The sequence below is a fragment of the Corvus hawaiiensis genome, chromosome 26 (assembly GCF_020740725.1).
Source record: "Corvus hawaiiensis isolate bCorHaw1 chromosome 26, bCorHaw1.pri.cur, whole genome shotgun sequence".
Lineage (NCBI taxonomy): Eukaryota > Metazoa > Chordata > Aves > Passeriformes > Corvidae > Corvus > Corvus hawaiiensis.
In genome coordinates, this window is record NC_063238.1 from 21841622 (window position 1) to 21856814 (window position 15193).

A 15193-nucleotide genomic window follows, 5' to 3' on the forward strand; every position below is an offset into this window, starting at 1 on the left:
TCAGCCAGACCAACTTCAGCTGTCTTCTGTCCCTTGTTGTCTATTCCCACTATTTCATAGATTCTGCTCCCTCTTCTGGCCAGCAACATAATAAAAGAAATAATTTCCCCTTTTTAAATGTGATTTTGAGCATGGGGAGTTGAGAAATGGAAAAGAAACTTCATATTACTTTGGCAGGACAAAGAGATCCTAGCTGTGCATCCACTGCATTTCCATATTTGGATTTCTCTGTAACAAAGGCTTGCAGTATTTGTAGTAAAAAAGCTGAAAAAATAATTACAGGTATTTTTTGCTACATTTTCAATTTACTGGTTATCTCTTGGGGGAGGGTAGGAGAGAGGAAGAGAAGTACAAGGAAAGAAGACCATTGATCAGCTTTGCAGTTCCTATTCACTTCTCCCTCTCAGCACCATATTGCTCCTTTTCAGGTTTGTGCAAAAGAATACTGCAGACCTTAAAAAGGAAGTGAGAAGAGATCCCATCTTCAGGAATAGCAGGCTTGCCAAAATGGGCTCAGATAATATTATATTAGCTATAGCATGCAGAGCACACGCTCAAAAAGGCCAGTGTTTTCTTTCAGTAAGCAAAATCCAAAAGGCGTGCCTCCAAAGCAGATCCTGCAGTTTCTAACTATATTTGCTTTTTTTCAGGTTCTCTCACTTCTATTGGAGATTACCAACCATAGACATCTGGGACAAAGGGCTGTCAAACCTTTTCTGGCCATTAAAGACATCACCAAAAAGTCAGCTAACATAGAAGGTACAAACTGCACTACACTGTACATCCAGGACAGAAAAACATTGCCTCTTTAATGACTTCCTTTGATGGAAGTTTTCTGAGGCCTCCCACAGTTGAACTTTGTGTGATGAAGCTCCCCAAAGCCATGTCTGTGGCGGAGCAGAAAGGACAACTCAGTGACAGCGCAGCTTGCCACCAAGTGTGTGATGAATGGGCTTGCAACAGAAGCGATATTGGTTTTTACATGGAAAGGAAATTGCATTGAAAATCTCAGTGTATGGTTTAAGCCAAAGCATTGTCTGTACACACAATAATTCATTTGCTCAATAGACAGCAAAATATAGGGATGATTCATTCAGCCTTCTCTAGCTGAGAATTTTGTAAAATTTCGGATTTTTACATCATGTTCATTTCCAGTTGACAATGTCTTATGTATCTCATTTGCCTTTCCTCAAAGAGTATATTGCACCTTGTTGGCCATCATTTGCCCATTCTTTACCTCATAAAGAGAGTAGAGGCTTGATCCATAGCAGAAGATTGAACTGGTGTGGTCAGAACAGCAACCAAAGTCCACACCAGTCAGAACTGCACATGATGAATCTGGCTTTAAAACCGAAGCCCTTTTTAAACCTATAATTTCCAAATCTACTATTAGTAATGAACTTGAAACACTATTAAGTACTGAAAGCAATATTCCTCTGGCAGTTGTACCAACTGTAAGGCTGAAGTCTTCTACAGGTCTCCTAGCTGCTGCTATTCAAACACTCGGGCCCGATTCTGCACTCCTTTGTTCAAGCACCAGTCCAGGGAAGTGAAAACTGGTCAGAGAAAAATGTGTGGGATCAGATCTTGTGATATGGCAAAAAAAATCCACTTTCCATGAAAGGAACCTTGTTTTCAAACACATTCCACAAGGTGAGCAGCTCTTTCAGCCCTTCTGCATATAAGATGAGGCTTTTATTTTTTTCCCTGAGAGTGGGGCTCAAAGCCCCCAAGCTGCCTGTACCACCTCTGCACACACCACTGAGAGAGGATCCTTCTCTTACTGAAACAGCTACTCATTGAATAGTTCTTCATTATCTAAGAGATAGCCAGGAAATATTTAATAAATATATTACCCATTGCATCAAAATAAATATCATTTATAAAACATTCATTGTCTTTTGCTTATCATCATCATCATACAGTGTATATTAATGTCCCCAGTACAGATGAGATTTACAAACGCTTGCCTGAATTTTTCCCCTTAATGCATTCTCCCACTTACAATAATCATTGCATAAAATGCATAAAAACATAATGCAGCTTTATGCCACTGGCATATACCAAAGACGAAACTAGAGATCTTGTGAGAGTACAAAAAGTCTTCAGACAGGAGGAATGGCTTTAGGTACGCCTTCAAGTGGCACTTGATCCAACTCAACTCTGCAGCATTTAAGAATTAGAGCCAATATTTACTTGAGAATTCAGAATTACTTAAACAAATAATAGAACATATAAAAGCAAGCTGACTTTTTGGAAAAAAGAATGTTTAATAATACAATAATAGTTGTAGTATCGTCCAGTAAAGGTGTATTGTAAAAATGTTCTGAATATTAATTTACCTCAGATAACTTTAGAGTTGTAAATACTTGCATTATATTGAGGTAGACAGTAAAAAAAAAATCTTTTCTCCATTATTAGCGCAGACTTTAAATCTTGTAATAATATCTTAAGGAAATGATAATGTTAAGTAAGGATGAAATATTTGATTAATGCTTAATTCTGTACAACTCAAATATAAACTTTTAAAAATATTAGAAATTATAACATTTCGAGTGCATATCATGTTTTGTACAATAAAAAAGAAATGCATGTTGTTCATCTCCATTTTGCACTTTTCAGTCTGTTTAAATAAACAAATATTTACAACTTTTATATGAACAACAGTGCATCCAAAGCAAAATGTGCATTTTAAATTAATGCTCCTGGTCGAGTCTTTTTATTAGCATTTTATATTATTATTCTCTTCTCTTTTTTACTTTTTTTTCCACAAGTTTGTAGCTCTGCAAAACCAGATAAGCCAACAATTCTAGAAATCGGTGGGAAAAAGCCTGAAACTACGAACATAATAATTACATTAAGAAAGGGCTAGGCATAGCTTCGAAGTGCACTTTCCTCAGGTGAGGCCACAGCTGAGACCAAAGGTGGGAAAGAAACAGAACTCTTACAGAAAACGCCTTTTCCAGCACAACATTTGCGTATAATACTGCTGCAAGTTGCGAGGGCTGCCGAGACAGAGCTACCCAGAGACCTGGCAATGGCATCCTTGCACTCTTCGTGAGACCCGAAGGAGTTTCCTTTCCAATCCACCCCGGTTGTGCTTTCTGCAACACTTCGCTCTTCACAGTTTTTCTTTGCTGTCTTAAAATAAAACCTAGCTGGTAATTACAATCTTAAGCAATTCTTGATTTTTTTTTTTTTCTCCTTTTCTCTTTCTTTTTTTTTCCCTTGGGGTGGGGGGGAGGGGGGGCCGTAGGCTATTTCTGGCTGGTAAGCTTGCAGGAATGTGAAAGAGAGAGGGCAGAAATGAAACAGCCCTCTTCAGAGCAACTTCAGAGAGAGGGATCAGTCTGCTCCCTCTCCCTCCCCCGACTCTTTTTGTACTTGGTAAATTGCCTTCACCTTTGGAGGGAGGAGGATAGATCGCCAGATAAACCTCGGGGGAGGAGAGGGGAGCGGGGAAGGGACCGGGCGGGGGCCTCGCCGCCTGCCCGGCCCGCTCGCCCTTCCCTGCCGGCAGCCGCGGGCCGCCGCTGCCGCAGCCCCCGCAGGCCCCGCCACCACCGCGGGCAGCCGCCGCGGAACCCCGGCGCCGGGCCGCCGCCCGCCCCTCCGCCGGTCCCCTCGGCCCCAGCCGCGCTCGGCCGGGCGCGGGACGGGGCCCCGCTCGCCGCTGCCGCCGCACCTCCGCCAGACGCAGACCCGGCTGCCGCCGAGGGGCGTCCCGCCCGCTACCTGCAGCCGCAGGACTCCACCACCATGTCCTCGTACTGCTTGTACACCACGTTGTTGCCCGCGTCGATGTAGAGGATGCTGATGGGGGTCAGTTTGGTGGGGACGCAGCAGCTGGGCGGCGTGGAGCCGGGGTCCATGGAGTTCATGAGGGTCTGGATGATGGCGTGGTTTGTAGGCTCCAGGTGGGAGCGCAGCGGGAAGTCGCAGACCCCCTCGCAGTGGTGGGCCTCGTATTCCAGCGGGGCGATGATCCAGTCGTCCCAGCCCAGCTCCTTGAAGTTGACGTGCAGCGGCTTCTTGCTGCAGCGCAGCCGGGACTTCTTGCCGTGCCGCTTGCCGTGCCGGCTGGCGAAGGCGGTGCGGCGCTGGCGCCGGGCCGGCGGGCGGCGGGCAGCGGGCGGCGGCGGCGGGGGTGCGCCCAGCTCGGCGCGCAGCTCCCCGAGGAAGCTCCGCCGCCGGGCGCGGGTGAAGACCACCAGCAGCGCCCGCTCCTGCGGCGGCCGCGGCCGGCGCGCGAAGCCCAGGCCCCGCAGGTCGAGCCAGCGCCGCGGCCCGCGGTCCGCCGAGGCCCGCAGCTCCAGGCACAAGCGCTTCCAGGGACGCTGCTCCCGCAGGCCCTGCCGCACGTCGAACACCTCCCAGCCGGCGGACGAGGCCGCTCGCGGGTCCAGGGTGCGGGAGTCCAGCGGGCGCGGCGAGAGGCAGGCGGAGAGCTGCACGTGCAGCGGGGCGGCGGGCGGCGGGCGGCCGCGGGGGGCCCGGCGGAACAGCCGCAGCTCGGCCCCCACGAGCTCCTCCGTCTCCGAGAGGGTCGACACATCAAACACATACTGCTGCCGCCTCAAGGGAGCGGGCGAGAGATCGTCTGCGAGATAAAAATAATTACAGTCAGTTGCGCTCGGGGGGATCTGCCGAGAGGTCTCTGAGGCGCGGAAGGGAGGGAGCACCGCCGGCTTGCCCGGCCGGGGCCGCTCCTGCCCACCTCACCCCCCACCCCCAGCCTGACCGGGACCGGGGGAGGGTAGGGAGAGAAGAAAGAAGGAGAAGGGAAGAATATGGAAAGGAAAGGAAGTATGGAAAGACCCTCACCAGATAGGAGACAGGTCTCCAGCGCTAGAGGCAGACCCTACTCCATCCACATCCTCTGCCTATCAGCCCCATATACACGTATCTGTTCTTCTCTGAGAAAAACCTGGACTTCTTTTTTGACACATCGATGTACAAAGTGCAGAGTAGAAAGCAAACCAGATTCCCCTGAGCTGCTTTCCAATAAAATGTTTACAACCCCTCAAATACAAAAATTCCCAAAGCCCCTGTGTTTCCCCAGAAGCTAGTAAAGCTTGTGTAGATTTCTATTGTAAAAGTGCCACTGGAGCCTCTGTTTAGCAGCCCCTCACCGCTTTTCCAAAATCAGCCCGCCCCGGGGGTAGAAACAGAGACTAAAGAAATATACACCCGCCTGTTATTTATCGATATCAAAGGTCATTGCGGTTCCTAATCAGTATGTTTCACAACCTCGGCTCTACCTGACAGGTCTCGGGGAACCTCCTGCGGGGCAGGAGAGACAAGGGGATGATTTATGCAAACCAAAACCTTCAGACGGACCACGGCGATGTAAAAATCAATGCGGATTAACGTGCAGTTAATCAGTGCGGATTAACACATTCGACAGTTGCCCTGCATCGCTGCGTGTTCCCCTAGACGTTAGCAGGGAGATGGAGCGTGGAGTGCAGCAGGGATAGCGGGAATTGCTGGGGAAAAGACCTGCCCCGCAGCCAGGCCACAGGATCCTGCGGCGGAGCCTGGCTGCCTGCCGAGCGCGTCCCCCCCCCGCCCCGCAGGGAGCCGCCGTGGGAGGCTCCGTCGCCCGCCCGGACCGCGCCGCGCACCCACGCGGCATCCCAGGCTGCGGAGCTGGGCGCTCGCCGGGCCCCGCACACCTGCCCTGCGCCCGGGGCCAGGCGGCCGGAGCATGGCCGCGGTCCCTCCCCCGCCCGGCGTGGCACGAGGAGTCAGCAGGGAGAGGGAATTCCAGAGCCGGATCTTCCCCGCCTCCTCGGGGCTGCTCGCCGGCGGGAGCGATGCGGAATGGGTCAGGCCCTTCAGGCATCCCGGAGAATTTGAACCCAGGCCTTTCGCATCCCCGCCTCCGCCTCCCACTTCAGGCTTGTCTGTTTGCTCTCGATGAGGCTGCTCTTTGCCCAGCGAGGGGCAAGAGCCAGACCGGTCGTGCACCCCGCTCGGGGAGGGCGGGAGGAGACTGAAAAAACACGCGCAGAGCCCGAAGAATATCGTCACAGCCCAGGTGACGACAACAGATGCTCTATGGAGCTGCTGAAAATAAAAGTGAAACCCACCGGGACCTGCCTAGAGGTGCCTAGAGTTTCATCAGCACTGCAAGTACAGACCAGGATTCGGTCCATGAGTCTCTTGTGGGTTTTGGGGAGGCGTGGGGGTAATTCTCCCCTTCACAGGCGCGGGCCGTCGGGGCCAGGGGCTGAGGTGCACTTGGTTGCGGGAGGAGGGTCCAATAGCTCAGGAGATCTCTGGTATCATTGCCCCCTCCTTCAAGGGGATCCTGGAAACTTCAGACGGAAGAGGATGCCCATCCCTCCGGTAAGAAAGCGCAGGTCCTCCTCCTCCTTCTCCCCTTTCTCGTCGTCTTTGGGGTTTTTTTCTGCGTCCCACAACTGTCAGATACCCGGGCATGCGACAGGGCGCAGGCAGATCTCCTGGCCCTGCCGAGATGCCTCACACCTTCGTTCAAGGGCTCCAGCGACTGTCGAGGAAACTAGATCAGCGCCTTCCCCTGCCCCTATCCCCAGCTTCGGGGTGTGGGCAGAGCCGGGCCTGGGCACAGATTCGCTTTTAATAGCTCTCCTTGCTTAGGGGATGGAGAGGCGGGTGTCATACTTGGTTTCGAAGAGACATGCTCGCTGTCTTTGATACTCCCAGTCGCCATGGCGTGGGGATGAGGAGAGTGCTGTCTCCAGGCCGCTGTCCCTCCGGAGAAGACACTCCACACACAAGCTCCTCCTTGTCCTATTCTTGGCCAGCACCACGGTCCTGGGGTCCCCCACATCTCTGCCGGGGTGCAGGAGCAAGGCAGCACTGCCCAGCAGACTTAGCTTTCAGGGAAAGGGTAGCCCTTTCCCGAGGGATGGCGGGGACACGAAGCGCCTCTCCCCTTCCCGAGGAACCATCACGCAGGTGGCCTGCCGCGGCACAGGAAATCCCATTCAGGGGTAACATCCAGGCATGCAGGTATGACGGGAGGGAAGCGGGGGGAGACTGAATTCCCCGCATGTCCTGGCTGCTGAAAATGGGCTTTAAAGGGTTTGCAGACCCTGTCACACGGCGGTGCGGGAGGCAACCAGCTCCGGCACTGTGGGTGCCAAAAGGCTTGCTCAGGGATGCTCCCCAAGCAGCAACTTTTGAGACTCCAGTTTGAGGGTTTGGGGCGTTGCACGGCTGGTCCGGGTTGCTCGGTGGCATGGCACGCTGGGGACACGGCCGATTTGTAGACAAATGTGTCCCCGGTCAAGCGAATCTCTGAGACGGGTTTCAACAGCACCGAAACTCTGTGCTGGAAAAGTCCCACTGGCTCAGGCGGCTGCCGGCTCCCGTGCCTCTCTCGGGAGGGCAGGGAAAGGGGCAGGGCTGCCGGTTGTTTCAAATGAGCAGCTTTGAATCCGATCAGATAAACGCTATTTATTCACTCTTGTAACCTAATAATTCCAGATGAATACATAATCCTAAACCAGTACTGGCTCGCTCCCAGCGCAGTCGAGAGGGTGGGAAAAGCAGCAGAGGGCGGGGAGGGAAAGCGGGACCTCCGGAACCTCCACAAAACGGGGAGAGACGGGTCTAGGTTGGGGACCCTTTGTTCCAGCGAAGCTGCTGCCTTGCCGACGCACAAAGAGCGGCAGCAGAGACGGCGTGGAGACACCCTGGCCGTCCCTCTCTCTCCCTGTGAGCAGTACATAAGGAGAGGGGCTTGTCCTCTTCAGTTTTTCTTTAAACCCCAGGAGCGACTGGGGTGCAACCCGGGATTTCTAACAGCCAGCTCGAGATCTGCCTTTTTCTCAGGCCAGTTGAAGGTATCCTTACAGATATTCCCGTTACCGAAATACTTGGTGAGAACAGCAAAGTCATCCCTGCTGGACCGGGGAAAGCCACACTGCAGAAAATGCACCGGGGAGGTGTGTTTTTATTTGTAACGTTAATGTAGATGAATGTTAGTTCCGCAGTTAAGTATTAGTTCTATTTCGACTCCGCGTAGTTTATTCTTTTTTTCGGGAAAAAATAAAATATTAGGAGCGGGAAGGAGGGACAGAAGGCAGGAGTAGGTCTACCTAAAATTTAAGGATGTGTCAGTGGCGGGGGGAGAGAGCAGCCCCACTCCGCTCTGCCCCTCCCGAGACGCTCGGGCAGCGGCGTGCCCGGTGCTCCGGCAGGCGGGAGGGCAGGGCCGGGCCGGGGGGGCTGCGCCGGGCCCCAGCCCGCCTTCCCCCACGCTTTTCTCCGCGGTGCGGTGGCTGCGGTTTCAGCATCTCCGAAGCCAAATGAATGACTAGGTTGGGACGTTTCCCTCAATTCCCTGTGTGAAGCCTCTCCCGCTTACCGGGTCGCTTTCTCGCCGCAGTCTGGGCTTTGAGGAGAGACGGGGGTTAACGAAGGCTGCACAAAGTTTCGCTTTTCATGGCAGATCAGGTACTGGGCTCCCAGCCAATTCATCAGGGCTCAGATCTTAACTTTACATCACTGCAAATTATACCCAAACCACATTCAAGAAGAATTTTCCCATTCCCAAATTCTCTTTCAAGCCATATTTAAACTTGCAAACCAAAAGCACATTTTTAGTTTAAAGACACTTTGCAGACACTCGCACAACAATAATCTGGAAATTAAAACATATATTGTCCCTAATTGCGAAGGTCTGCCCACACGTTGTCTGCAGAGTAGCAAGGCTGACAGGTATTTCTTTAGGAGCATTACCCAAGCTGGAAACAAGGGGCTGACTCTCCATGTGTGGTATTTTTCCGGGTTTCAATTCCACATCTCCCAGCGCCGGCCTCGCCGCGGTTTTTTATTACACCGAGTGACTAGATTTAAATGTATCGTTCACTTCGCTATCGAGTAACCGAGAAAGACCACACCTTCCTCGGACGAATCCCCAATCCTGCCAAAACGCTAACTAGCTGTTGGAGGGCTGCTTCCTCCTTTTTTTTTTTTTTTTTTTTTTTCCTCCTCGGAGCGAGGAGGCACCTGGCTGTGATGTACCTTTGATCACCGCTGTACCGTACCTGCTCCGGGAAGGCTGCCTGCCCTTGCCCCACTCTCCGCCACCTCCCCGCTTCCCACGAGCAACTCTCGGCCCTCGGGCTCAGAGGGACCACTGCAACACCGACGGGACATCCCGCAAGGCTCCGGGCCCTCGGCTGTCGGCATCGCCCCGGGAGATGCGCCGAGGCGCAGAGGAGCTTCCTTGGGTAATTTCTACCTGCTGTAACAGACCTTAACCCAGTATCTTTCCCTTTCCCCATTTGCGGCGGTTACGCTACCCGAAATACTTTGACGGAGGAGAAATAATTCCTCCGAAATTATTCGTGTTGAGAAAATCGGCCTGAATATTCCCAGTTCTTGGAGCTAAGAAATGAAGCGAGGGGACGCTTTGGAGGATATTTCTGAGCGATATATGTGGAAGCGCTAAGATACAGCAACAGAGCATACAGATCTGGCCATAACTAGCAAAGACTGAAACGTCCTCTTTCGCTCATAAATCAGACTTCAGGCACGGGAGGACTCCTAACCTCAGTTTCAGCCTGCCCCGAGATTGCAAGGAAAGGAGAGTTTTCTCCGATCGACCGTTTTGGGGTTTTTTTCCACTATGAAGGGAGGAAGTAAATGAGGAGGGCGAGGCGCGCCCGCAACCGTGCCCAGCGCCGAGTGGCCCCGGCCTGCGCCGGATTTTCTCCCCGCGGACCACTCGGCTGCCGGTTGAGGCCAGCCCAGCTGCGGCACAGCATCTCCCCGCGGGCGGCGGAAACTCCACAGCTCCGAGGTGGAGAGCTCGGTCATCCGTCTCCCCCGCGTCCCCCCCTCAAAAAAATCAAATGCAGCCTCTTAGCAAGCCCCTCGGGAGGGTTTCTGGATTAAATAATAATAATAATAATAATAATAACGAAAAAAATCAGGACCATGTCCGAAATGAGCCACCGGAATGGTTTGATAGGTGTTAATTACTCGTCCCGTTAGCAGAGCGGCTCCGCGGCCGCGCACCGCCCAGCCGAGCTGCCTAATCCACGGAGCTCCCGGCGCCGCTTCCCCGGACCGCCCTCCCGTCCCGCGGCGCTGCGTGCGCAAGCCCCCGCGCCTTCTCAAGGGACAACAAACAAACGAAAGATAAATTTAAAAATACTCCCCCCGCCGACAGCCCCCATTTTCACTGGGAAAAGGAGAGAGGTGCAGCCCCAGCCGCCGAGGGGACGCTGCGCTCCACGCCGCCGGCGCCCCGCTCTGCCTGCGCCCCGGCCCTGCGCTCCGCTCCCTCCCGCAGCTCCCGCGGCGCGGGGGGTAAAACAGCAACCCCCGAAACACCTCCCGGCACAGGCAGCGCGGAGCCGCCGCGCACGCCCCGCCCGCCCCCGCGCCACCGGCTCCGCGGGCGCGGAGGCCCCGCCGGGCCGGGCCGGGCCGGGCCGCTCGCTCCTTTCCCGGGTGCACGGCGGGGATGTGGAGCGGCAAGCTCGCTGCCGCGCTCCGGCCGTCTGGTCTGCATTAGTGTTTTTATAAGGGGCTCAAACAAATCGAATACAAGGTCACCAAATAATTAACAGTTGTGAATTCCCTCCTTTCCCATTAAAATACTTCCCTGTTTATATTTCATTTTCCTTCTGCCAACGACAACACTGCCTGGGCAAAGGCGCTGCACAGATTACACTACATTGCAGCTTTCGGTCCACCCAGAAACCCGCTGTTTTGCATAAATATGTTGTACTAGATGAACTTCAAGTGGGATTTACACTCTTTTCGTTTGCCACATGCACGGCCGGGCCATTTTCAATTTCTGCACACGGGATCCCCCTTTCGTCCTAGCCCTCTATTCACCACCCTCACGACCCTCATGGCAAGACCAAAATAACGATATTCGGATTCCTGCCCATGCGAATCAGCTGCCTCCCAACTGGAACGCGAAACTGCACAAAGAAAACGGGGAGGGAAAAAGGAGAAGATCTCGACCTATTTCGATTTCCCCGTCCCTTAGGCGCGGACTGCCGCATTTCGTATGCGGGAGCCCTGCCGTGGTCCCGGTGCTGCGCGCAGCTCTGCAGACACAAAAGCGAGAGGCGAGAGACACTGGCAGCAGCCGGCCCTCGTGGCAATCCCTTCCCACGGGAGATCCTTCCGAAAATTGCGCTCCCTTGCACCCCGGCTATTTCTTTTTTGTTTTCGATTTGCTCCCAGTCGTGCCGCGTAGCTTTGGAATTGCTTGTTTACAGCTCCCTTCTCCAGCTCCCTCCCGCTCCCTCCTTTTTTTTTTTTTTTTTTTTTTTTTCCTGCCTGGTGGAGTCCTTGCAGCTCCTAATTGTCCTGCCTTACTGTGGAGTTCCAATGCTGGGGGTCCTGAGGCCAGTGAGAGCACCATCTGCGTTTTAATGAGTTACTTCATGTGCCAACAGTAATTTTCCTACATTCAGCTAGGTCCTGTCTGATCTTGCGACCGTAACAAGGGGGAGCGAGTGGGGGGCGGGAGGGGGTGGAGAGGGGGGAAGCGCAAACTCTTTCCCCCCTTTCTCCTCTCTTTTTCTACCGATGGGGGGAAAATTATGTATGTATTAAGCGGTAGCGTGGCTTCACTCCCTCTCGAGCTACCCTGAAAACGATCTTATTAGCTTCAAGCGGGAAGGGAAGAAACGAGTCAAAGGGGAGCGGCTGTCGGTGTCTGCACCGAAATGCTCTGCCCGCAGCCTCTGAGGGCGGTGGGACCGGCGGGCTTGGGACTGCTGCGGCCGGGAGCTGCTGCCGGTCAGAGCCGAGCGCCGAGCAGCCCCGCCGGCCGCTCTCATGGACACGCAGGCACCGCAGCCCGCCTCGTACGGGAAGAGTATTTCTCGGCAGGATTAAAAGTTGCTTCCCGCTCCTCTGCTGGCTGCTGTCCCCCCGAAATGCTGCCATGCAGGATGGCGTGCGGCAGGTGGGACGGCCACCGTCATACCCCCCCGGAGCTGCCTCTTAGGCGAAGAGCAGCCCATCTAATTGGGTCAATTTGGGCGGCTATACTGTCTGCAAATGAATTGACAGAAAATCTGTCCCCCCTTCCCCGCTTTCTCTGAGCAAAGACTGTTCATCATCAGCACAACTCCAGCTCGCCAATTAACTGGGCTAGGAGCCCACGGGGAGGTGGGCAGTAAAATAGCTACCACTTCAGAGGAACGGAAGCTCTCTTGAAGTTTTTTGGTGATGTGCCATTGGCTGGTCCACTTCATTATGGGAGACTAGACAATATTTGATATGTTATGACATGAACACTCAATTAGATCACTGAGTTGAAATACTCCAATCAGTGGCTTGATGCTAAGCAACCCTCAGAAGGTCCAGCAGAAGGTCACAGCCTGTGACACATCAAATCAAAATCAATGGGGAAAAGTGAGGCTTTTCCTTAATCAAACCAGGACTTCTGTTAGCAAATCACTTCCCCCGAGGTAGAATCTCACATGCAGCGAGATGAGCTAAATTTGTTAAATTAACTGTCTTTCTTCTGGTTATCAAGAATAAGATGATATCGAACGCGGCTCCATTTCCTGCGGCTCGCAGAGTTAGTGCCCCGTTTCCTCTCCGTCAAGGGGGAGCGGTCCAGCTCCTTTCTGACGGCTGAGTTTTCGAAACCGTATTTCTAGAAAGCGAGTCCTCTTCCCCCCACCCCCGCAACGAAGAAAACAACCCCCATAAGGTGAAGGCGGAGAGCAAAACCCCGTGTCCCCTTTCCCCTCGAAAACCTCTGCGCGCTTCCGACCGCGAGGGGCACATACTGTGGGCGCTTCCACGCATCCTTCCACGTGGGAAGGGGCGCGACGGGCACCGAGGCGGGAGGCGAAGAGCCCCCCCGAGCTCCCTCGGCGGAAAAGAATCCCCCAAGCCAGGGGTAGCGATGGGGCAAGGGGTTGAGCCTTGAGTGCCGTGGGCGGGGAGAGGCTTCCGGCGCGGGGAGGCGGTGAAGGGGGTCAGTTTGGGTTCGGTTCGGTTCGGTTTGGGGCGACCGGCTCCTGTACCTCCAGGGAGCCGTGTGATTTCCCCGGCGCTCTGTTTTGCCCTAAAACGGCTGGGACACGGCGGGAGGGCGGCGAGCTGCCCCGGGTCCCGGCACCGGCAGGTACACCAGTGCCCGGGGAGACGCGGACGGAGGGGAGGGTCTTCAGATGTGGGAGAGGGGGAGGAACGAAAGCACAACCTTCATTAAGAACCTGTTAATTAGTCTGTTCTTAATGGTTTACAACCAGGGTAACGAAAAAAGGGGAGGAATAAAAGGGGCGGGGGGGGGGGGGGGGCGTTTTTATGGAAGGGAAATTTGACTCTGGATCGACGAGAAACGTGCACCCGTGGCCCCGGGTACGAGCAACGAGAGAAAAGCAAAGGAGGGCCCCGGCCAGGGCTGCAGGTCACGGAGGGGTCCCGGGAGCCCCCCGGCACCGACGCTGCCCGGGAAGATCTGCGGCCCGGGGTAGAGGGCCCCGCTGCCAACCCCGGGGCCCGGGGGTGCGTGAGGACCAACCCCACACAGAGCTCAAAGGACGCGGCTCCGGAGCAGACGTCAAGTCCGGCAGCCCCTCGCTGAGTCTCGGTACCGGGAGGTACCTGGGCTGCACGCTGCCCCCGCAAGCGGAGCCGGAGGGTCCCAGTCCCAGCGCGCTCGGACGGGGAGGGGGCTCTTCCAGGTAAGCCCGATAACGGGACCCGAGGCGAGAGCAGCCTCAGGCAGCAGATGATTGCCCTCGGTCAGTTTAAACTTTTTGCCGTGCAGCCGTGTCGTAAGAGCCGCCCTTTCTCCGGCGGGCGGAAAGAAACCAGAAGAGCGATATTTAATTTTTTTTTTCCAAGGTTGAATTTATACCCAAATTCCGCCTTGCAAAGCTGGGGCGTGTTTTCCACCACCCCATGACGATTCGGGGAGGAACACTCGTGTTTCTCGCACGCAGCACTTAGGGCTGCCGCGGGTTCAACGCCGCGGGGCCGTTTGCTTTAAAATAAAACAACGCGACTCCCAATTTACCGACACATCTGCACTTTCCTGCAATACCGGGGCGGGGAACAGCACCGGTGACCACTGCAGCGCGCTCCCCACCTCCCCAGCACCAGGCTCCGCGGGACGGCAGCCTCGTACCATGGAGAGCCGCGGGAAGCGGCACCCGCAGCCCCGGGGGGACCGTGAGGAGCGAGGGGGGGCAGAACTTACCTCGTCCCCTGTCTACAAAACTAGTGATGGTGTTGGCGGATTTGGACGACTGAAAAAAGCTGGCGTTGATGCCCAGTTTCTCCGCGATAGAGTAAGTCCTGAACAGAGACAGCATGTACTCGTGGGGTTCCGCCCGTGGGAGCGCCCTGCCGATGGCGTGTCCCCCTTGCCGCGGGCGGTTCTCCCGTGGGGACCGCGGCACTCTGCGGCTGCGACCACCTTTGGAAGAGGCGGCGAGCTCCGAGGAGGCAGGGAGGGAAGCCGGGAGGCAGCAAGGTAAATCCCAGAGGAGGCTGGCGAGCAAGGCGGCGGAGAGCAGGGCCCGGCGTGCATTCATAGCGAGAGGCGGCGGCGGTGAGGAGGAAGAGGAGGGCGGCCCGACGTGCGGCTCCGGCGGCCCACGGAGCGGCGCGGGGACTGCGCGGCGGCGTGGCGCGGAGCGGCGACTGCACCCGGGCGGGCTCAGCCCGCAGCCGCCCGCCCCGCCCCGTGGGTACCGCCCCGCCGCGCACCGCCCTGTGGGGGCACCCAGCCCGCCCCGCGGGGCGGTCCGCGGCGGGGCGGGACACCCCGCGGTCGGGTGCTTGGGGGTCCCTCTGCTCCCTCCTCGCTGTGTGCTTCACGCGGGAGATGGACACGAGGGCCGGAGAGAGATGCCGCGCGTCTTGCTGCCACCTCTCGGGTACCGCTTCTCATCAACCCACCGGAGCTGTCATGTGTTCAGGTGCCTCACAGGTTCTCCAGTGCTGAGTGGGGGCAGACTCATGGGAAGCTAATGATTTTGCTTGAGGATCTCTGTATTCCCGTGGCCATGTGCCTGGAAGCTTGGCACAAAGCAGGGGTCTTAAAAGAAGGAGAATGTGGCGGACAGTGAGGGTCTCACCTTGGGATGTGCCAGGGCCCATCTAGCTGGCAGCCTTCAGGCAGGCCCTGCCACCCATCAGAGAAGGAAGGAAAAGCATAGGAAGAGCCAGAGACCATTCTCCTTTGTCTTAAAATCTGCAA

General features: G+C 55.2%; 1 protein-coding gene across 1 annotated transcript; it reads right to left on the reverse strand.

Moving 5' to 3' along the window:
• Positions 1 to 3628: 3628 nt before the first annotated feature.
• Positions 3629 to 14598, reverse strand: GDF6 (growth differentiation factor 6). Its single transcript, XM_048287206.1, has 2 exons — positions 14189 to 14598; positions 3629 to 4600 (listed from the first exon to the last, which is right to left on the reverse strand). The coding sequence occupies exons 1-2, from the start codon at positions 14523 to 14525 to the stop codon at positions 3732 to 3734; spliced, it is 1206 nt and encodes a 401-aa protein (XP_048143163.1). The 5' UTR covers positions 14526 to 14598; the 3' UTR covers positions 3629 to 3731.
• Positions 14599 to 15193: the final 595 nt, after the last annotated feature.